The sequence below is a fragment of the Hyla sarda genome, unplaced genomic scaffold (assembly GCF_029499605.1).
Source record: "Hyla sarda isolate aHylSar1 unplaced genomic scaffold, aHylSar1.hap1 scaffold_583, whole genome shotgun sequence".
Classification (NCBI taxonomy): Eukaryota; Metazoa; Chordata; class Amphibia; order Anura; family Hylidae; genus Hyla; species Hyla sarda.
This window is the reverse complement of record NW_026610596.1, coordinates 120,493-146,557: the sequence shown is the minus strand read 5'-3', so window position 1 is coordinate 146,557 and position 26,065 is coordinate 120,493. Positions and strand designations below refer to the sequence as shown.

At 41.6% G+C, this 26,065-nt stretch overlaps 1 protein-coding gene across 1 annotated transcript in view; it reads right to left on the bottom strand.

Annotated features, from left to right (window-relative positions):
* LOC130340277 (carbonic anhydrase 9-like) overlaps positions 1 to 26,065 on the bottom strand; it is a 140,588-nt gene that overhangs the window by 24,385 nt on the left and 90,138 nt on the right. The window contains exons 3-6 of the mRNA XM_056554166.1: positions 14,876 to 15,046; positions 14,159 to 14,301; positions 10,627 to 10,719; positions 9,645 to 9,711 (exon numbers count right to left, since the gene is read on the bottom strand). Coding sequence (XP_056410141.1) covers positions 9,645 to 9,711; positions 10,627 to 10,719; positions 14,159 to 14,301; positions 14,876 to 15,046 — 474 coding nt within the window. The remainder of the gene's footprint in view (positions 1 to 9,644; positions 9,712 to 10,626; positions 10,720 to 14,158; positions 14,302 to 14,875; positions 15,047 to 26,065) is intronic.

Here is a 26,065-nt window from a genome sequence, read left to right as displayed (position 1 = left end):
AGAATACTGTGTACAGTACTGGTCAGACCACACATAGAATACTGTGTACAGTACTGGTCAGACCGCACATAGAATACTGTGTACAGTACTGGTCAGACCGCACATAGAATACTGTGTACAGTACTGGTCAGACCACACATAGAATACTGTGTACAGTACTGGTCAGACCCCACATAGAATACTGTGTACAGTACTGGTCAGACCACACATAGAATAAAATGTACAGTACTGATCAGACCACACATAGAATACTGTGTACAGTACTGGTCAGACCACACATAGAATAAAATGTACAGTACTGGTCAGACCACACATAGAATACTGTGCATAGTACTGGTCAGATCACACATGGAATACTGTGTACAGTACTGGTCAGACCACACATAGAATACTGTGTACAGTACTGGTCAGATCACACATAGAATACTGTGTACAGTACTGGTCAGACCACACATAGAATACTGTGTACAGTACTGGTCAGACCCCACATAGAATACTGTGTACAGTACTGGTCAGACCACACATAGAATAAAATGTACAGTACTGATCAGACCACACATAGAATACTGTGTACAGTACTGGTCACACCACACATAGAATACTGTGTACAGTACTGGTCAGATCACACATAGAATACTGTGTACAGTACTGGTCACACCACACATAGAATACTGTGTACAGTACTGGTAAGACCACACATAGAATACTGTGCATAGTACTGGTCAGACCACACATAGAATACTGTGTACAGTACTAGTCAGACCACACATAGAATACTGTGTACAGTACTAGTCAGACCACACATAGAATACTGTGTACAGTACTGGTCAGACCACACATAGAATAAAATGTACAGTACTGATCAGACCGCACATAGAATACTGTGTACAGTACTGGTCAGACCACACATAGAATACTGTGTACAGTACTGGTCAGACCACACATAGAATACTGTGTACAGTACTGGTCAGATCACACATAGAATACTGTGTACAGTACTGGTCAGACCACACATAGAATACTGTGTACAGTACTGGGCACCAGTGTAAAAGAAAGATATAGTGGAGCTGGAGAGGGTTCAAAGACGGGAAACCAGAGTAATACGGGGAATGTGAGGACTACAGTACCCAGAAAGATTATCAGAATTAGGGTTATTTAGTTTAGAAAAAAGAAGGATTAGGGGGCGACCTAATAACTATGTATAAATATATCAGGGACCGTACAGAGATCTCTCCATGATCTATTTATACCCAGGACTGTATATATATCAGGACAGTACAGAGATCTCTCCATGATCTATTTATACCCAGGACTGTATATATAAAAAGGAGGTGACCTAATAATAATATATAATATATCAGGACAGTACAGAGATCTCTCCATGATCTATTTATACCCAGGACTGTATATATAACAAGGAGGAGACCTAATAATAATATAATATATCAGGACAGTACAGAGATCTCTCATGATCTATTTATACCAGGACTGTATATATACAAGGAGGTGACCTAATAATATATATAATATATCAGGACAGTACAGAGATCTCTCATGATCTATTTACACCAGGACTGTATATATAACAAGGAGGTGACCTAATAATATATATAATATATCAGGACAGTACAGAGATCTCTCCTTGATCTATTTATACCCAGGACTGTATATATAACAAGGAGGTGACCTATTAATATATATAATATATCAGGGCAGTACAGAGATCTCTCCATGATCTATTTATACCCAGGACTATATATATAACAAGGAGGTGACCTAATAATATATATAATATATCAGGACAGTACAGAGATCTCTCCATGATCTATTTATACCCAGGACTGTATATATAACAACGGGGTGACCTAATAATATATATATAATATATCAGGACAGTACAGAGATCTCTCCATGATCTATTTATACCCAGGACTGTATATATAACAAGGAGGTGACCTAATAATATATATATAATATATCAGGACAGTACAGAGATCTCTCCATGATCTATTTATACCCAGGACTGTGTATATAACAAGGAGGTGACTAATAATATATATATATATATATATATATATAATATATCAGGACAGTACAGAGATTTCTCCATGATCTATTTATACCCAGGACTGTATATATAACAAGGAGGTGACCTAATAATATATATAATATATCAGGACAGTACAGAGATCTCTCCATGATCTATTTATACCCAGGACTGTATATATAATAAGGAGGTGACATAATATATATATAATATATCAGGACAGTACAGAGATCTCTCCATGATCTATTTATACCCAGGACTGTATATATAACAAGGAGGTGACCTAATAATATATATAATATATCAGGACAGTACAGAGATCTCTCCATGATCTATTTATACCCAGGACTGTATATATAACAAGGAGGTGATATAATATATATATAATATATCAGGACAGTACAGAGATCTCTCCATGATCTATACCCAGGACTGTATATATAACAAGGAGGTCACCTAATAATATATATAATATATCAGGACAGTACAGAGATCTCTCCATGATCTATTTATACCCAGGACTGTATATATAACAAGGAGGTGACCTAATAATATATATAATATATCAGGACAGTACAGAGATCTCTCCATGATCTATTTATACCCAGGACTGTATATATAACAAGGAGGTGACCTAATAATATATATATAATATATCAGGACAGTACAGAGATCTCTCCATGATCTATTTATACCCAGGACTGTATATATAACAAGGAGGTGACCTAATAATATATAATATATCAGGACAGTACAGAGATCTCTCCATGATCTATTTATACCCAGGACTGTATATATAGCAAGGAGGAGACCTAATAATATATATAATATATCAGGACAGTACAGAGATCTCTCCATGATCTATTTATACCCAGGACTGTATATATAACAAGGAGGTGATATAATATATATATAATATATCAGGACAGTACAGAGATCTCTCCATGATCTATTTATACCCAGGACTGTATATATAACAAGGAGGTGACCTAATAATATATATAATATATCAGGACAGTACAGAGCTCTCTCCATGATCTATTTATACCCAGGACTGTATATATAACAAGGAGGTGATATAATATATATATATAATATATCAGGACAGTACAGAGATCTCTCCATGATCTATTTATATCCAGGACTGTATATATAACAAGGAGGTGATATAATATATATATATATATATATAATATATCAGGACAGTACAGAGATCTCTCCATGATCTATTTATACCCAGGACTGTATATAAAACAAGGAGGTGACCTAATAATATATAATATATCAGGACAGTACAGAGATCTCTCCATGATCTATTTATACCCAGGACTGTATATATAACAAGGAGGGGACCTAATAATATATATATAATATATCAGGACAGTACAGAGATCTCTCCATGATCTATTTATACCCAGGACTGTATATATAACAAGGAGGTGACCTAATAATATATATAATATATCAGGACAGTACAGAGATCTCTCCATGATCTATTTATACCCAGGACTGTATATATAACAAGGAGGTGACCTAATAATATAAATATATAATATATCAGGACTGTATATATAACAAGGAGGTGACCTAATGATATATATAATATATCAGGACAGTACAGAGATCTCTCCATGATCTATTTATACCCAGGACTATATATATAACAAGGAGGTGACCTAATAATATATATAATATATCAGGACAGTACAGAGATCTCTCCATGATCTATTTATACCCAGGACTGTATATATAACAAGGAGGCGACCTAATAATATATATATAATATATCAGGACAGTACAGAGATCTCTCCATGATCTATTTATATCCAGGACTGTATATATAACAAGGAGGTGACCTAATAATATATATAATATATCAGGACAGTACAGAGATCTCTCCATGATCTATTTATACCCAGGACAGTATATATAACAACGGGGTGACCTAATAATATATATATAATATATCAGGACAGTACAGAGATCTCTCCATGATCTATTTATACCCAGGACTGTATATATAACAAGGAGGTGACCTAATAATATATATAATATATCAGGACAGTACAGAGATCTCTCCATGATCTATTTATACCCAGGACTGTATATATAACAAGGAGGAGACCTAATAATATATATATAATATATCAGGACAGTACAGAGATCTCTCCATGATCTATTTATACCCAGGACTGTATATATAACAAGGAGGTGACCTAATAATATATATAATATATCAGGACAGTACAGAGATCTCTCCATGATCTATTTATACCCAGGACTGTGTATATAACAAGGAGGTGACACTAATATATATATAATATATCAGGACAGTACAGAGATCTCTCCATGATCTATTTATACCCAGGACTGTATATATAACAAGGAGGAGACCTAATAATATATATAATATATCAGGACAGTACAGAGATCTCTCCATGATCTATTTATACCCAGGACTGTATATATAACAAGGAGGTGACCTAATAATATATATAATATATCAGGACAGTACAGAGATCTCTCCATGATCTATTTATACCCAGGACTGTATATATAACAAGGAGGTGACATAATATATATATAATATATCAGGACAGTACAGAGATCTCTCCATGATCTATTTATACCCAGGACTGTATATATAACAAGGAGGTGACCTAATAAGATATATAATATATCAGGACAGTACAGAGATCTCTCCATGATCTATTTATTCCCAGGACTGTATATTTAACAAGGAGGTGACCTAATAATATATATATAATATATCAGGACAGTACAGAGATCTCTCCATGATCTATTTATACCCAGGACTGTATATATAACAAGGAGGTGACATAATATATATATAATATATCAGGACAGTACAGAGATCTCTCCATGATCTATTTATACCCAGGACTGTATATATAACAAGGAGGTGATATAATATATATATAATATATCAGGACAGTACAGAGATCTCTCCATGATCTATTTATACCCAGGACTGTATATATAACAAGGAGGTGACCTAATAATATATATAATATATCAGGACAGTACAGAGATCTCTCCATGATCTATTTATACCCAGGACTGTATATATAACAAGGAGGTGACCTAATAATATATATATATAATATATCAGGACTGTATATATAACAAGGAGGTGACCTAATGATATATATAATATATCAGGACAGTACAGAGATCTCTCCATGATCTATTTGTACCCAGGACTGTATATATAACAAGGGGGTGACCTAATAATATATATATAATATATCAGGACAGTACAGAGATCTCTCCATGATCTATTTATACCCTGGACTGTATATATAACAAGGAGGTGACCTAATAATATATATAATATATCAGGACAGTACAGAGATCTCTCCATGATCTATTTATACCCAGGACTGTATATATAACAAGGAGGTGACCTAATAATATATATATAATATATCAGGACAGTACAGAGATCTCTCCATGATCTATTTATACCCAGGACTGTATATATAACAAGGAGGTGTCCTAATAATATATATAATATATCAGGACAGTACAGAGATCTCTCCATGATTTATTTATACCCAGGACTGTATATATAACAAGGGGGTGACCTAATAATATATATAATATATCAGGACAGTACAGAGATCTCTCCATGATCTATTTATACACAGGATTGTATATATAACAAGAAGGTGACCTAATAATATATATAATATATCAGGACAGTACAGAGATCTCTCCATGATCTATTTATACCCAGGACTATATATATAACAAGGAGGTGACCTAATAATATATATAATATATCAGGACAGTACAGAGATCTCTCCATGATATATTTATACCCAGGACTGTATATATAACAAGGAGGTGACTAATAAGATATATAATATATCAGGACTGTATATATAACAAGGAGGTGACCTAATAAGATATATAATATATCAGGACTGTATATATATAACAAGGAGGTGATTAATAAGATATATAATATATCAGGACAGTACAGAGATCTCTCCATGATCTATTTATACCCAGGACTGTATATATAACAAGGAGGTGACCTCATAATATATATATAATATATCAGGACAGTACAGAGATCTCTCCATGATCTATTTATACCCAGGACTGTATATATAACAAGGAGGCGACCTAATAATATATATAATATATCAGGACAGTACAGAGATCTCTCCATGATCTATTTATACCCAGGACTGTATATATAACAAGGAGGTGACCTAATAATATATATAATATATCAGGACAGTACAGAGATCTCTCCATGATCTATTTATACCCAGGACTGTATATATAACAAGGAGGTGACCTAATAATATATATAATATATCAGGACAATACAGAGATCTCTCCATGATCTAATTATTTCCAGGACTGTATATATAACAAGGAGGTGACCTAATAATATATATATCAGGACAGTACAGAGATCTCTCCATGATCTATTTATACCCAGGACTGTATATATAACAAGGAGGTGACCTAATAATATATATAATATATCAGGACAGTACAGAGATCTCTCCATGATCTATTTATACCCAGGACTGTATATATAACAAGGAGGTGACCTAATAATATATATAATATATCAGGACAGTACAGAGATCTCTCCATGATCTATTTATACCCAGGACTGTATATATAACAAGGAGGTGACTAATAATATATATAATATATCAGGACAGTACAGAGATCTCTCCATGATCTATTTATACCTGGACTGTATATATAACAAGGAGGTGACCTAATAATATATATAATATATCAGGACAGTACAGAGATCTCTCCATGATCTATTTATACCCAGGACTGTATATATAACAAGGAGGTGACTAATAATATATATAATATATCAGGACAGTACAGAGATCTCTCCATGATCTATTTATACCTGGACTGTATATATAACAAGGAGGTGACCTAATAATATATATAATATATCAGGACAGTACAGAGATCTCTCCATGATCTATTTATACCCAGGACTGTATATATAACAAGGAGGATACCTAATAATATATATAATATATCAGGGCAGTACAGAGATCTCTCCATGATCTATTTATACCTAGGACTGTATATATAACAAGGAGGTGACCTAATAATATATATAATATATCAGGACAGTACAGAGATCTCTCCATGATCTATTTATACCCAGGACTGTATATATAACAAGGAGGTGACCTTATAATATATATATCAGGACAGTACAGAGATCTCTCCATGATCTATTTATACCCAGGACTGTATATATAACAAGGAGGTGACCTAATAATATATATAATATATCAGGACAGTACAGAGATCTCTCCATGATCTATTTATACCCAGGACTGTATATATAACAAGGAGGTGACCTAATGATATATATATAATATATCAGGACAGTACAGAGATCTCTCCATGATCTATTTATACCCAGGACTGTATATATAACAAGGAGGTGACCTAATAATATATATAATATATCAGGACAGTACAGAGATCTCTCCATGATCTATTTATACCCAGGACTGTATATATAACAAGGAGGTGACCTAATAATATATATAATATATCAGGACAGTACAGAGATCTCTCCATGATCTATTTATACCCAGGACTGTATATATAACAAGGAGGTGACCTAATAATATATATAATATATCAGGACAGTACAGAGATCTCTCCATGATCTATTTATACCCAGGACTGTATATATAACAAGGAGGTGACCTAATAATATATATAATATATCAGGACAATACAGAGATCTCTCCATGATCTAATTATTTCCAGGACTGTATATATAACAAGGAGGTGACCTAATAATATATATATCAGGACAGTACAGAGATCTCTCCATGATCTATTTATACCCAGGACTGTATATATAACAAGGAGGTGACCTAATAATATATATAATATATCAGGACAGTACAGAGATCTCTCCATGATCTATTTATACCCAGGACTGTATATATGACAAGGAGGTGACCTAATAATATATATAATATATCAGGACAGTACAGAGATCTCTCCATGATCTATTTATACCCAGGACTGTATATATAACAAGGAGGTGACTAATAATATATATAATATATCAGGACAGTACAGAGATCTCTCCATGATCTATTTATACCTGGACTGTATATATAACAAGGAGGTGACCTAATAATATATATAATATATCAGGACAGTACAGAGATCTCTCCATGATCTATTTATACCCAGGACTGTATATATAACAAGGAGGTGACTAATAATATATATAATATATCAGGACAGTACAGAGATCTCTCCATGATCTATTTATACCTGGACTGTATATATAACAAGGAGGTGACCTAATAATATATATAATATATCAGGACAGTACAGAGATCTCTCCATGATCTATTTATACCCAGGACTGTATATATAACAAGGAGGATACCTAATAATATATATAATATATCAGGGCAGTACAGAGATCTCTCCATGATCTATTTATACCTAGGACTGTATATATAACAAGGAGGTGACCTAATAATATATATAATATATCAGGACAGTACAGAGATCTCTCCATGATCTATTTATACCCAGGACTGTATATATAACAAGGAGGTGACCTTATAATATATATATCAGGACAGTACAGAGATCTCTCCATGATCTATTTATACCCAGGACTGTATATATAACAAGGAGGTGACCTAATAATATATATAATATATCAGGACAGTACAGAGATCTCTCCATGATCTATTTATACCCAGGACTGTATATATAACAAGGAGGGGACCTAATGATATATATATAATATATCAGGACAGTACAGAGATCTCTCCATGATCTATTTATACCCAGGACTGTATATATAACAAGGAGGTGACCTAATAATATATATAATATATCAGGACAGTACAGAGATCTCTCCATGATCTATTTATACCCAGGACTGTATATATAACAAGGAGGTGACCTAATAATATATATAATATATCAGGACAGTACAGAGATCTCTCCATGATCTATTTATACCCAGGACTGTATATATAACAAGGAGGTGACCTAATAATATATATAATATATCAGGACAGTACAGAGATCTCTCCATGATCTATTTATACCCAGGACTGTATATATAACAAGGAGGGGACCTAATAAGATATATAATATATCAGGACTGTATATATAACAAGGGGGCATTCTCTACATCTAGAGGAGAGAAGGTTTCTACACCAGCACAGGGGTTCTTTACTGTAAGAGCAGTGAGACTGTGGAATTCTCTGCCTGAGGAGGTGTCATGGTGACCTCTGTATAAGAATATAAGGGGTCTTGATGTATTTTTGGAGAGTAATAACATCGCTGGTTCTGTATAATAGATTTATAGGGACAGAACGTTGATCCAGGGATTTATTCTGATATTTGGGGTCAGGAAGGAATCTTTATCTCTAGTATGAGGGTTTTTGCCTCCTCTGGATCCGTAGGGACTCATTAGGGATATAGGGTGAACTTGATGGACTCTGCTCTTTGTTTAACCTTATGACCTTTGTTACTATATTACTATGTTACTATCATCAGAGATTCCCACACTCACCCCCGTCTGTCACCGCCTCCAGATGTTCCAGGAGATGCTGGTATTCCGGGTTATCCTCAGGTCCTTCCTGTAAGACATAATGTATGTGCAGCCTCCGGAGGTCACATGTGGCCACTATGGGCCAGTCAGGGGTCAGATATAACAAAGCCCCAGATATCTCCAGTCTGACCTGATGTACAGGCGGTAAGTGCTCCATGTGTTGTCCTATAGATGATGGTTGTTCCTCGTAACACCTGGATTCTTGGACTTTATATCACATCTATAAACTAGAAATTTCCTTATACATGTTCTTCTCCCTGACAGCCCTGGTGGGCTGGAGTTCACTTCATCCTAATACCAGTCAAGATGCTAAACCACTCAGCTCTTGGATGTTCAGAAAGGACCACGGGACTATGTTAAGATAATATAACCCCAAGGACTGTCTTCAGGTCACATGGTGGGGAAGTATCTACTTCAGTCCTGAATCCCTGGTCCGAGAGGGAGACTGGGACACATATTTAGCTTCCAGCCTGAGCCAGTGTAACATAACCTACGAGCCACTACCTTTACCGCCTTACACCCTACGATAGGACATCGTAGCACAACTAACTGTAGTTGACTAAAGTCTTCTATGTGCCCGACTATCCTTATGCGTAGACTGTCCAATTACAAAAGGTCGTTCAAACCACAGGAGGGTATTCAGGGCCCAGCCAGGACCTCCAGCTACTGTGACAACCACCAAAGGACTATGATAAGGAACATTTGAGGGAAGTGGAGGACCCCCCCCCCCTTGTATCCTGGAGGACCCCCTTAGGCTCATATGCTGTAAAGAGGTCGATGATGGCCGCCATTTTCCATTATGTCCGTATGGACCCAGAGTTTGGACTCCATGTTTGCTTTTTCCTTGTGTAGAGTGACATTTCTGATGCTGTATTTTCCACTATTTGTCCCCTTCTCCCATGCGTCTGCCCCACCCCCCGCCCTGTATTGTACGGCCACTTACCTCAATGAAGGCCGCCAACACAGCAAGGCCTCCGGGCTGCTTTATGGCCTTGTCTATGCTCTTATATTCAGTGTTATAGTGAACCACATGGATCTGAGGGAAGACAACAACAACTAAGAACCAAGAATAGTGACGGCATCATCATGTGACTCCATACTGTGGGACAGGTACCACTATGAGGGGACATGACCAGAATACAGAGTAATAGTGAGGATATCATCATGTGACTCCATACTGTGGGCAGATACTACTATGAGGGGACATGACCAGAATACAGAGTAATAGTGAGGGCATCATCATGCATACTGTAGGACAGGTACCACTATGAGGGGACATGACCAGAATACAGAGTAATAGTGACGGCATCATCATGTGACTCCATACTGTGGGCAGATACTACTATGAGGGGACATGACCAGAATACAGAGTAATAGTGAGGGCATCATCATGTGTCTCCATACTGTGGGACAGGTATCACTATGAGGGGACATGACCAGAATACAGAGTAATAGTGAGGACATCATCATGTGACTCCATACTGTGGGACAGGTACTACTATGAGGGGACATGACCAGAATACAGAGTAATAGTGAGGGCATCATCATGTGACTCCATACTGTGGGACAGGTACCACTATGAGGGGACATGACCAGAATACAGAGTAATAGTGAGGGCATCATCATGTGACTCCATACTGTGGCACAGGTACTACTATGAGGGGACAGGACCAGAATACAGAGTAATAGTGAGGGCATCATCATGTGACTCCATACTGTGGGACAGGTACCACTATGAGGGGACAGGACCAGAATACAGAGTAATAGTGACGGCATCATCATGTGACTCCAGACTGTAGGACAGATACCACTATGAGGGGACATGACCAGAATACAGAGTAATAGTGACGGCATCATCATGTGACTCCATACTGTGGGCAGATACTACTATGAGGGGACAGGACCAGAATACAGAGTAATAGTGACGGCATCATCATGTGACTCCATACTGTGGGCAGATACTACTATGAGGGGACATGACCAGAATACAGAGTAATAGTGACGGCATCATCATGTGACTCCAGACTGTAGGACAGGTACCACTATGAGGGGACATGACCAGAATACAGAGTAATAGTGACGGCATCATCATGTGACTCCATACTGTGGAACAGGTACCACTATGAGGGGACATGACCAGAATACAGAGTAATAGTGAGGGCATCATCATGTGACTCCATACTGTAGGACAGGTACCACTATGAGGGGACAGGAACAGAATACAGAGTAATAGTGAGGGCATCATCATGTGACTCCATACTGTGGGACAGGTACCACTATGAGGGGACAGGACCAGAATACAGAGTAATAGTGAGGGCATCATCATGTGACTCCATACTGTGGGACAGGTACCACTATGAGGGGACATGACCAGAATACAGAGTAATAGTGAGGACATCATCATGTGACTCCATACTGTGGGACAGGTACCACTATGAGGGGACATGACCAGAATACAGAGTAATAGTGAGGGCATCATCATGTGACTCCATACTGTGGGCAGATACCACTATGAGGGGACAGGACCAGAATACAGAGTAATAGTGAGGGCATCATCATGTGACTCCATACTGTGGGCAGATACCACTATGAGGGGACAGGACCAGAATACAGAGTAATAGTGAGGGTATCATCATGTGACTCCATACTGTAGGACAGGTACCACTATGAGGGGACATGACCAGAATACAGAGTAATAGTGAGGGCATCATCATGTGACTCCATACTGTGGACAGATACTACTATGAGGGGACATGACCAGAATACAGAGTAATAGTGACGGCATCATCATGTGACTCCAGACTGTGGGACAGGTACCACTATGAGGGGACATGACCAGAATACAGAGTAATAGTGAGGGCATCATCATGTGACTCCATACTGTGGGACAGGTACCACTATGAGGGGACAGGACCAGAATACAGAGTAATAGTGACGGCATCATCATGTGACTCCAGACTGTGGGACAGGTACCACTATGAGGGGACAGGACCAGAATACAGAGTAATAGTGAGGACATCATCATGTGACTCCATACTGTGGGACAGGTACTACTATGAGGAGACATGACCAGAATACAGAGTAATAGTGAGGACATCATCATGTGACTCCATACTGTGGGCAGATACTACTATGAGGGGACAGGACCAGAATACAGAGTAATAGTGAGGGCATCATCATGTGACTCCATACTGTGGGCAGATACCACTATGAGGGGACATGGCCAGAATACAGAGTAATAGTGAGAGCATCATCATGTGACTCCATACTGTGGGACAGGTACCACTATGAGGGGACAGGACCAGAATACAGAGTAATAGTGAGGGCATCGTCATGTGACTCCATACTGTGGGCAGATACCACTATCAGGGGACATGACCAGAATACAGAGTAATAGTGAGGGTATCATCATGTGACTCCATACTGTAGGACAGGTACCACTATGAGGGGACATGACCAGAATACAGAGTAATAGTGAGGGTATCATCATGTGATTCTAGACTGTAGGACAGGTACCACTATGAGGGGACATGACCAGAATACAGAGTAATAGTGAGAGCATCATCATGTGACTCCATACTGTGGGACAGGTACCACTATGAGGGGACAGGACCAGAATACAGAGTAATAGTGAGGGCATCATCATGTGACTCCATACTGTGGACAGGTACCACTATGAGGGGACAGGACCAGAATACAGAGTAATAGTGAGGGTATCATCATGTGACTCCATACTGTGGACAGGTACCACTATGAGGGGACAGGAACAGAATACAGAGTAATAGTGAGGGTATCATCATGTGACTCCATACTGTGGACAGGTACCACTATCAGGGGACAGGACCAGAATACAGAGTAATAGTGAGGGCATCATCATGTGACTCCATACTGTGGGACAGGTACCACTATGAGGGGACAGGACCAGAATACAGAGTAATAGTGAGGGCATCATCATGTGACTCCATACTGTGGGACAGGTACCACTATCAGGGGACAGGACCAGAATACAGAGTAATAGTGAGGGCATCATCATGTGACTCCATACTGTGGGCAGATACTACTATGAGGGGACAGGACCAGAATACAGAGTAATAGTGAGAACATCATCATGTGACTCCATACTGTGGGACAGGTACCACTATCAGGGGACAGGACCAGAATACAGAGTAATAGTGAGGGCATCGTCATGTGACTCCATACTGTGGGCAGATACCACTATGAGGGGACAGGACCAGAATACAGAGTAATAGTGAGAACATCATCATGTGACTCCATACCGTGGGACAGGTACCACTATGAGGGGACAGGACCAGAATACAGAGTAATAGTGAGGGCATCATCATGTGACTCCATACTGTGAAGTTACTGAGGACCGGACTATATGCTGCTGAGTCATTATATGTTGCCTGAAGCAGGACCTTGTTATCTTATATATATACCCTATTAGTGGACCCTCATCTCCAGGAGTCACTCACCTCTCCGGGGAATCGTCGTCCATTCACAGTGTGCTCGGACCCTGGGCTGCTCTCGGACCCCCAATGGAAATGAAGCTGGGCTGCTTGGTAAATATGAGGGAGACCCCCAACTATCTTCAGGCTGTCAGGTAGTTTAAGGACCACTGTGAACCCAGGCATAGAGAGTTGTGATATCTCAAGACACAAAGACCCCCACACCTAGACTACCCCAGACCCCCCCCCCCCACACCTAGACAACCCCTTAGACCCTCCCCCCCACACCTAGGCAACCCCTTAGACCCCCCACACCACTAGAAAACCCCTTAGACCCTCCCCTCACACCTAGACAACCACTTAGACCATCCCCCCACACCTAGACAACCCCGTAGACCCTCCCCCCACACCTAGACAACCCCTTAGACCCTCCCCTCACACCTGGACAACCCCTTAGACCCCCCCACACCTAGACAACCCCTTCGACCCCCCCCCACACCTAGACAACCCCTTCGACCCCCCCCCAACACCTAGACAACCCCTCACCTAGACCACCACACCAGAGACCACCACACCAAGGAACTGTTGTGGTAGGAGTCATCTGTGACCTCAGAGAGCAGTTCACCTCTCTTCGGGGGTTTTCTACATTACTAGATAAGTCTAGAGCATTCGAAGCAAGTGATACTGACCCTGAAGACAACCATGTGATTACAATAACTGACATCTGATTGGACGCCTGCTCACCAGTATGTTTGTTGTTTTCCAACTTTAATGTTTCCGAAGCTGCAAGATCGTAACCAGAGAGCTGGATGGGCGTCAACTGAGGGTCGAAGGTTGTATTCTTTGTGTCCACATTAATGGGGGACTGAGCCATCCCCCCACAGTCTGGGAAATCAGTGCCCCACTCTGCAATATCTGTGACATAAAGAGAGCAAGAAAGGTAGTCACTGACCTGAAGAACTTACCTCAACCCTAAAAAACCCTGAACCCCAACCTCAAGAACATACATCAACACCCAAAAAACCCTATCCCAAACCTCAAGAACTTACCTCAACCTCATAAACTTACCTTAATCCCAAAAAACCCATAGCCCCAAACTCAATAACAACATCACATCCAATGATCCCCCATAATATGTTGGTCTCAGTATGCAGAATCTGGTCGCTAACAGTATGACGGTAATATGTATAGTGATAATATTCCTCCTTGTATACTGGTATTATTGGTAATATTGGTCTCAGTATACAGGATTTGGTCAGTAACAGTATGATGGTAATATGTATGGTGATAATATTCCTCCTTGTATACTGGTATTATTGGTAATATTGGTCTCAGTATACAGGATTTGGTCAGTAACAGTATGATGGTAATATGTACGGTGATAATATTCCTCCTTGTATACTGGTATTATTGGTAATATTGGTCTCAGTATACCGGATTTGGTCAGTAACAGTATGATGGAAATATGTACGGTGATAATATTCCTCCTTGTATACTGGTATTATTGGTAATATTGGTCTCAGTATACAGGATTTGGTCAGTAACAGTATGATGGTAATATGTATGGTGATAATATTCCTCCTTGTATACTGGTATTATTGGTAATATTGGTCTCAGTATACAGGATTTGGTCAGTAACAGTATGATGGTAATACGTATGGTGATAATATTCCTTCTTGTATACTGGTATTATTGGTAATATTGGTCTCAGTATACAGGATTTGGTCAGTAACAGTATGATGGTAATATGTATGTTGATAATATTCCTCCTTGTATACTGGTATTATTGGTAATATTGGTCAGTATACAGGATTTGGTCAGTAACAGTATGATGGTAATACGTATGGTGATAATATTCCTTCTTGTATACTGGTATTATTGGTAATATTGGTCTCAGTATACAGGATTTGGTCAGTAACAGTATGATGGTAATATATATGGTGATAATATTCCTCCTTGTATACTGGTATTATTGGTAATATTGGTCAGTATACAGGATTTGGTCAGTAACAGTATGATTGTAATATGTATGGTGATAATATCCTCCTTGTATACTGGTATTATTGGTAATATTGGTCTCAGTATACAGGATTTGGTCAGTAACAGTATGATGGTAATATGTACGGTGATAATATTCCTCCTTGTATACTGGTATTATTGGTAATATTGGTCTCAGTATACAGGATTTGGTCAAGAATAGTGTTGCTCGCGAATATTCGCAATGCAAATTTTATACGCGAATATCGCGTATTCGCGAATTCGCGAATATAAGCAAATATAGGACTATATATTCGCAATTACGAATATTCATATTTTATTTTTGTTTTTTTCACAGTACACATCACAGTGATCATCCCTCTCTGCTTCCAGCTTGTGTGGTGTAAAGAAGGCTCTAATACTACTGTGTGAGACTGGCATACGAATTTTTGCATATGCTAATTTTCGCACATGCTAATTTTCACTTATGCCAATTTTCACTTATGCTAGTTTTCGAATATGCAAATTTAGCGAATATATGACAAATATTCGTCCATATATTCGCGAAATATCGCAAATTCGAATATGGCTAATGCCACTCAACACTAATCAAGAACAGTATGATGGTGATAATATTCCTCCTTGTATACTGGTATAAATGGTAATTGTCAGGATCCGGACTGGTATGCAGCGAGGACACTGGTGGTGGGTCCTCTGTGTCAGTGAGGTGATGGCGTGGGCCGTACCAGGGGAACGGAATATAAGGGGTTACTGGTTTTCACCCGAGCACGCCACAAAGCGGGATGGACTTGCAGCGGCAGGTAACCCCCAGGTCGTTCCACCCGATAGCGACTCAACCCCACTGACAGCTGAGACAGGCGCGGTACAAAGGGACAAGGCAAGAGCAAGGTCGGACATAGCAGAAGGTCAGGGCAGGCAGCAAGAGTTGTAGTCAGGGGCAACAGCAGAAGGTCTGGGTACACAGGCTAGGCAACACACTAAATGCTTTCTCAGGTCTGACCGGGGCGCTGCAGAGAGGAGAACGCCGCGAGCGCTCCGGGGAGGAGAAGGGTCCCGGAGCGCTTGGCGTAACAGTACCCCCCCCTTTGGTCTCCCCCTCTTTTTTGAGCCCAGGAACCTATGGATGAGCTCCTTGTCGAGGATATTGTCCTCGGGCTCCCAAGAGCTCTATTCGGGGCCACAATTCTCCCAGTCAACAAGAATTTTTTTTTTTACCTCTGACCAACTTGGAGGCGAGGATTTCATTTACTGCAAAGACATCAGAGGAGCCAGAGACAGGAGCAGGAACGGTGACCTTGGGGGAAAAGCGGTTAAGAACGAGAGGTTTGAGAAGGGAAACATGAAAAGGAGTTAGGAATACGAAGAGAAGGAGGAAGACGAAGCTTGTAGGAGATAGAATTGATTTGACTTTTGAATTTAAATGGTCCAAGGTAACGTGGACCCAGCTTGTAGCTAGGAACAGGAAACCGGATATATTTGGCAGAGAGCCATTCTTCTCTTTTTATCTGCATGTCTCTTCATACGAGACAAGGCCAGTAGGAGCGACTTTTGAGTCTCCTTCCAGATAACAGAGAAGTCCTGGGTAACTTCATCAACAGCAGGAACTCCAGAAGAAGTGGGAATGGGGAGGGGGGGGGGGGGGGCAGAGGGTGACGGCCGTACACCACAAAGAATGGGGATTTGGTGGAGGATTCAGAATCTTTGAAATTGTACGAGAATTCAGCCCAGGGCAGAAGGTCGACCCAATCATCTTGGCGAGAGGAGACAAAATGTCGCAAATAGTCACCAAGAATCTGGTTAACTCTCTCTACTTGTCCATTGGATTGGGGGTGATAGGAGGACGAGAAATGTAATTTGATTTTTAATTGATTACAGAGAGCTCTCCAAAATGTTGACACAAATTGAACGCCTCTATCCGAGACGATATGCATGGGAAGCCCGTGAAAAATGTGCAGAAAAAATTGCTTCGCCAACTGTGGCGCAGAAGGAAGGCCTGGAAGCGGAATGAAGTGAGCCATTTTGGAAAAACGATCAACGACCACCCAGATGACGGTGTTGCCATGGGATACGGGAAGATCAGTAATGAAATCCATGGCAATTTGAGACCATGGTTGCTCAGGGACGGGCAAAGGAAGGAGGAGTCCAGTAGGCTTCTGGCGAGGGGTTTTATCCCGGGCCCAAACTGTACAGGCCCGTATGAAATCAGTAACGTCACCCTCTAGTGTAGACCACCAATACAGACGGGAAATTAGCTGAATGGACTTTTTAATGCCAGCATGACCAGCTAGGTGAGAGGAATGCCCCCATTTGAGGATCTTGAGGCGAAGGCGTGGTGGAACAAAAGTCTTTCCAGGGGGGTTTGCCCCAGTGAGGCTGGAGCAGAGGAGACCAGGCACTCAGGCGGTACAATATGCTGCAGAGGGGCTTCAGACTCGGAGGCATCAGAGGAACGAGAAAGGGCGTCAGCTCTGACATTCTTGTCAGCGGGACGGAAATGTATCTCGAAGTTAAAGCGGGCAAAAAACAACGACCATCTAGCCTGGCGAGGATTCAGACGCTGAGCGGACTGGAGGTAAGAGAGATTCTTGTGGTCAATGTAAATGACAATGGCGTGTTTGGAACCCTCCAATAGATGTCTCCACTCCTCGAGTGCTAACTTGATGTCCAGAAGTTCACGATCTCCAATAGAGTAATTCTTTTCTGCCGGAGAGAAAGTTTTTGAGAAAAAAACACAAGTAATGTTACGTCCGGTAGCGTTTTTTTTGAAGAAGTATGGCTCCGACTCCGACTGAGGAAGCGTCAACTTCCAGGAAGAATGGCTTTAATGGATCAGGTCTGGACAGCACTGGTGCAGAGGTGAAGGCAGCTTTGAGACGATTGAAGGCCTCATCTGCTTGAGGAAGCCATGACTTAGGACTAGCATTCTTCCTAGTCAGGGCCACAATAGGGGCCACAATGGTGGAGAAGTGGGGAATAAACTGTCGGTAGTAACTGGTAAATCCCAGGAAGCGTTGGATAGCGCAGAGTCCAGAAGGGCATGGCCAATACAAAACCACCGACAGTTTGTCTGGATCCATTTGAAGCCCTTGGCCAGAGACTAGATAACCTAGGAAAGGAAGACTGTTGCATTCAAAGAGACATTTTTCAAATTTAGCGTACAGGTGGTTTTCACAAAGTCTTTGGAGCACTTGACGGACATGACGACGGTGATCCTCTAAGTTAGAGGAAAAAATCAAGATGTCATCCAAGTAAACCCCAACACAGGTATACAATAAGTCCCGAAAGATCTCATTAACAAAGTCCTGGAAGACTGCAGGGGCGTTGCAGAGCCCAAAGGGCATAACTAGATATTCAAAATGTCCATCTCTAGTATTGAAAGCGGTTTTCCACTCATCATCTTTACGGATGCGAATAAGATTATACGCGCCCCTTAAGTCCAGTTTGGTGAAGATACTTGCTCCGCGTAGACGGTTAAAGAGTTTGGAGATCAAAGGCAGGGGATAGCGGTTTTTGATGGTAATTTTATTTAAACCGCGGTAGTCAATACATGGTCGTAAGGAACCATCCTTTTTACAAACAAAGAAGAACCCCGCTCCAGCAGGGGATGAGGACTTCCAAATAACACCTCTCTTTAAGTTCTCCTGGATATACTCAGACATGGCTTGAGTTTCTGGGGCTGACAGAGGGTAAATCCTGCCACGGGGCGGAGTGGTACCAGGAAGGAGATCAATGGGACAATCATAAGGTCTATGAGGAGGTAAGATCTCTGCTTGCTTTTTGCAGAAAACATCTGAAAAGTCCTGGTAGGCCTTGGGAGGGCCCGGTAAAGGTGGAGCCTCAGGGGTTTGACAAGTGGGAGCAGATGTGAGACATTGCTTGTGACAAGAAGGACCCCAGCTTTTGATCTCCCCGGTGGTCCAGTCGAGGGTAGGAGCATGACGTTGGAGCCACGGAGGCCAAGAAGAACTTCAGAGGTACAGTTAGGCAGAACGAAAAATTTTATTTTTTCATGGTGAAGTCCAATGCTCATGGGCAGGGGTTCAGTGCGGTAACGAACAGTGCAGTCCAATCTCTCCGTTAACAGAAGAGATAAAGAGCGGTTTGACGACACGGGTTACTGGGATACTGAACCTATTAACGAAAGAGGCCAAGATAAAGTTTCCTGCAGAACCTGAGTCCAAGAAGGCTACAGCTGAGAAGGAGGAGTTGGCGGAAGGAGAAATCCACACAGGTACAGTCAGACGTGGAGAGGCAGAATTCACACCGAGAGTCGTCTCACCCTTGTGAAGCAATTGAGTGCGTTTCTCCTGACTCGGAGGGCGGATAGGACAGTCTTTTAGGAAGTGTTCGGTACTAGCACAGTACAGGCACAGATTCTCGTTAATGCGGCGAGTCCTCTCTTGTAGGGTCAGGCGGGACCGATCCACCTGCATAGCCTCCTCGGCGGAAGGCACAGGAACAGATTGCAAAGGACGTTGGAAGAGAGGAGCCGAGGAGAGAAACTGCCTGGTGCGAACAAGATCCTTTTCCTGTCAAAGTTCCTGGCGTCTTTCCGAGAAACGCATGTCGATGGGGGTGGCCAAACGGATTAGTTCAGACAGGTTAGCAGGAATTTCTCGTGCGGCCAGTACATCCTTGATGTTGCTGGATAAGCCTTTCTTGAAGGTCGAGCAGAGGGTCTCATTATTCCAGGATAGCTCAGAGGCGAGGGTACGGAACTGGATGGCGTATTCACCCACAGAAGAACTCCCTTGGACGAGGTTCAGCAAAGCAGTCTCGGCTGAGGAGGCCCGGGCTGGCTCCTCAAAAACACTACATACTTCTGAGAAGAAGGACTGGATAGTAGCGGTGGCGGGATCGTTGCGGTTCCAGAGCGGTGTGGCCCATGACAAGGCCTTTCCAGACAGGAGACTGACCACGAAAGCCACATTAGACCGTTCAGTAGGGAATTTGTCCGACATCATCTCCAGGTGTAGGGAACACTGGGACAGGAATCCACGGCACTGTTTAGAGTCCCCATCAAACTTGTCCGGTAGAGACAGGCGGAAGCTGGGAGCAGCAACTCGCTGCAGAGGAGATGCAGGAGCTGGCGGAGGAGATGGTTGCTGTAATTGTGGCAGAAGCTGTTGCAGCATGACGGTCAGTTAAGTCAGCTGCTGTCCTTGTTGCGCGATCTGTTGTGATTGCTGGGCGACCACCTTGGTTAGGTCAGCGACACTAGGCAGCGGGACATCAGCGGGATCCATGGCCGGATCTACTGTCAGGATCCGGACTGGTATGCAGCGAGGACACTGGAGGTGGATCCTCTGTGTCAGTGAGGTGATGGCGTGGGCCGTACCAGGGGAACGAAATATAAGGGGTTACTGGTTTTCACTGGAGCCCGCCGCAAAGCGGGATGGACTTGCAGCGGCAGGTAACCCCCAGATCATTCCACCCATTAGCGACTTAACCCCAACTGACAGCTGAGACAGGCGCGGTACACAGGGACAAGGCAAGAGCAAGGTTGGACGTAGCAGAAGGTCAGGGCAGGCAGCAAGAGTTGTAGTCAAGGGCAACAGCAGAAGGTCTGGGTACACAGGCTTGGGAACACACTAAATGCTTTCTCAGGGCACTAAGGCAACAAGATCCGGCAGGGACAGGAAGGGGAAGTGGGTTTTTATATCAATGGAAGTGATTGACACTGATGGGGCCAGGCACCAATTAGTGGTGCACTGGCCCTTTAAATCTCAGAGAGCCGGCTCGCGCGCGCCGGGACGTGACAGCCAGGGAACGGGACAGGTGAGTGGATTGGTATGCGACCTGCGGGCAGGCGTGTCCCCCTACGCGGATCGCATCCCCGCCGGCAGAGACATTGCAGCGCTCCCGGTCAGCGGGTCTGACCGGGGCGCTGCAGAGAGGAGAACGCCGCGAGCGCTCCGGGGAGGAGCAGGGACCCGGAGCGCTCGGCGTAACAGTAATATTGGTCTCAGTATACAGGATTTGGTCAGTAAGGCCCCTTTCACACTATAAAAATACCTCCATTTTCCGGTCCGTCATAAAAATCTTGAAAATCGCCCTTAAACGGCCGTTAGAAAATCCCATTATAGTCTATGGGATTTTTCTAATAGCCGTTTTAACCCTATTAACTATTTCTCCTGTTACTATCGGTCTCAGTATACTGAGACCAATATTGGTAGTATTGGATTCAGTATACAGGATTTGGTAAGTAACAGTATGATGGTAATATGTATGCTGATAACATTCCTCCTTGTATACTGATATTATTGGTAATACTGATCTCAGTATACAGGATTTGGTCAGTAACAGTATGATGGTAATAAATGTATATAATGTGTGCAGGAATGTTAGTGTAGCATGTGGTATGATGTATAGCTTAGGGAACCTGTGCTGTATATTTTACTGTCATGTATATAATGTGTGCAGGAATGTTAATGTAGCATGAGGTATAGTGTAGGGCACCTGTGCTGTATATTGTACTGTCATGTATATATGTGCAGGAATGTTAGTGTAGCATGTGGTATGATGTATAGCTTAGGGCACCTGTGCTGTATATTGTACTGTCATGTATATAATGTGTGCAGGAATGTTAATGTAGCATGAGGTATAGTGTAGGGAACCTGTGCTGTATATTGTACTGTCATGTATATAATGTGTGCAGGAATGTTAGTGTAGCATGAGGTATAGTGTAGGGAACCTGTGCTGTACATTTTACTGTCATGTATAGAATGTGTGCAGGAAGGTTAGTGTAGCATGAGGTATAGTGTATAGTGTAGGGAACCTGTGCTGTATATTTTACTGTCATGTATATAATGTATGCAGGAATGTTAGTGTAGCATGAGGTATAGTGTATAGTGTAGGGAACCTGTGCTGTATATTTTACTGTCATGTATAGAATGTGTGCAGGAATGTTAGTGTAGCATGAGGTATAGTGTTGGGAACCTGTGCTGTATATTTTACTGTCATGTATAGAATGTGTGCAGGAATGTTAGTGTAGCATGAGGTATAGTGTATAGTGTAGGGAACCTGTGCTGTATATTTTACTGTCATGTATAGAATGTGTGCAGGAATGTTAGTGTAGCGTGTGGTATAGTGTATAGCATTGGACGCTGCACAGCGCAACACCAGTGTGAACAGGTCACAAAGCTCACTTACCATGTGCTCCATGTCAGAGACTGGAAGACTGCCAGAAAGAATTGGGTCCTATGCAGCTTCCTGCCAATTTATATATGCCTGGGATGAGGTGGAGGGGCAGAGTGCTGACCAAGTAAAAGCAACAAAGAAGGAAATAGAAAACACAATGTGAATTCAAGTAGAGAAAAAAAACAGACATGGTCGCACATCCACAATGATCTAAGGCATCTCAACAAAATGTATTAAACTAACAGGTCGTTCGTATACTTGATGATCATGAAGTGCAGTCCACTAGCCACATCACGACCATCTGTAAGTATCGAGCCCCTTACTTTTTTTGTTTTTACTTGGTAAGCACTCTGCCCCTCCCCCTCAGCCCAGGGCTATATAAATTGGCAGGAAGCTGCATAGGGCCCTATTCTTTCTGACAGCCTCCCAGGCTCTTTCTGGAAGCACCCTGGTAAGTGAGCTTTTACACTTGTTCACATTGGTGCAGTGCAGTGCGGCGTCCATTGCAGTGGGTCGTTCTTCCTGTGGGCACTGGTGTTGCGGCAGTGGTGGTCGCCGCTCATTGCGGCGCGATTTTATGCTAGGGATGTTAGGGACCCAAGGAATGTTAGTGCAGCATGTGGTATAATCTATAGCTTAGGGAACCTGTGCTGTATATTGTACTGTCATGTTTATAATGTGTGCAGGAATGTTAGTAAAGCATGTGGTATAGTGTAGGGAACCTGTGCTGTATATTGTACCGTCATGTATATAATGTGTGCAGGAATGTTATTATAACATGTGGTATAGTGTAGGGAACCTGTGCTGTATATTGTACCGGTATATAATGTGTGCAGGAATTTTGGTGTAGCATGTGGTATAGTTTATAGTGTAGGGAACCTGTGCTGTATATTGTACCGTCATGTATATAATGTGTGCAAGAATGTTAGCATAGCATGTGGTATAGTGTAGGGAACCTGTGCTGTATATTGTACCGTCATGTATATAATGTGTGCAGGAATGTTAGTATAGCATGTGGTAGACAGTAAAGTGTAGGGAACCTGTGCTGTATATTGCACCGTCATGTATATAATGTGTGCAGAAATGTTAGTATAGCATGTGGTAGACAGTATAGTGTAGGGAACCTGTGCTGTATATTGTACCGTCATGTATATAATGTGTGCAGGAATGTTAGTATAACATGTGGTATAGTGTAGGGAACCTGTGCTGTATATTGTACCGTCATGTATATAATGTGTGCAGGAATGTTAGTATAACATGTGGTATAGTGTAGGGAACCTGTGCTGTATATTGTACCGTCATGTATATAATGTGTGCAGGAATGTTAGTATAACATGTGGTATAGTGTAGGGAACCTGTGCTGTATATTGTACCGTCATGTATATAATGTGTGCAGGAATGTTAGTATAACATGTGGTATAGTGTAGGGAACCTGCGCTGTATATTGTACCGTCATGTATATAATGTGTGCAGGAATGTTAGTATAGCATGTGGTATAGTGTAGGGAACCTGTGCTGTATATTGTACCGTCATGTATATAATGTTTGCAGGAATGTTAGTATAATATGTGGTATAGTGTAGGGAACCTGTGCTGTATATTGTACCGTCATGTATATAATGTGTGCAGGAATGTTAGTATAACATGTGGTATAGTGTAGGGAACCTGTGCTGTATATTGTACCGTCAAGTATATAATGTATGCAGGAACGTTATTATAACATGTGGTATAGTGTAGGGAACCTGTGCTGTATATTTTACCGTCATGTATATAATGTGTGCAGGAATGTTAGTGTAGCATGAGGTATAGTGTATAGTGTAGGGAACCTGTGCTGTATATTTTACTGTCATGTATAGAATGTGTGCAGGAATGTTAGTGTAGCGTGTGGTATAGTGTATAGCATTGGACGCTGCACAGCGCAACACCAGTGTGAACAGGTCACAAAGCTCACTTACCATGTGCTCCATGTCAGAGACTGGAAGACTGCCAGAAAGAATTGGGTCCTATGCAGCTTCCTGCCAATTTATATATGCCTGGGATGAGGTGGAGGGGCAGAGTGCTGACCAAGTAAAAGCAACAAAGAAGGAAATAGAAAACACAATGTGAATTCAAGTAGAGAAAAAAAACAGACATGGTCGCACATCCACAATGATCTAAGGCATCTCAACAAAATGTATTAAACTAACAGGTCGTTCGTATACTTGATGATCATGAAGTGCAGTCCACTAGCCACATCACGACCATCTGTAAGTATCGAGCCCCTTACTTTTTTTGTTTTTACTTGGTAAGCACTCTGCCCCTCCCCCTCAGCCCAGGGCTATATAAATTGGCAGGAAGCTGCATAGGGCCCTATTCTTTCTGACAGCCTCCCAGGCTCTTTCTGGAAGCACCTTGGTAAGTGAGCTTTTACACTTGTTCACATTGGTGCAGTGCAGTGCGGCGTCCATTGCAGTGGGTCGTTCTTCCTGTGGGCACTGGTGTTGCGGCAGTGGTGGTCGCCGCTCATTGCGGCGCGATTTTATGCTAGGGATGTTAGGGACCCAAGGAATGTTAGTGCAGCATGTGGTATAATCTATAGCTTAGGGAACCTGTGCTGTATATTGTACTGTCATGTTTATAATGTGTGCAGGAATGTTAGTAAAGCATGTGGTATAGTGTAGGGAACCTGTGCTGTATATTGTACCGTCATGTATATAATGTGTGCAGGAATGTTATTATAACATGTGGTATAGTGTAGGGAACCTGTGCTGTATATTGTACCGGTATATAATGTGTGCAGGAATTTTGGTGTAGCATGT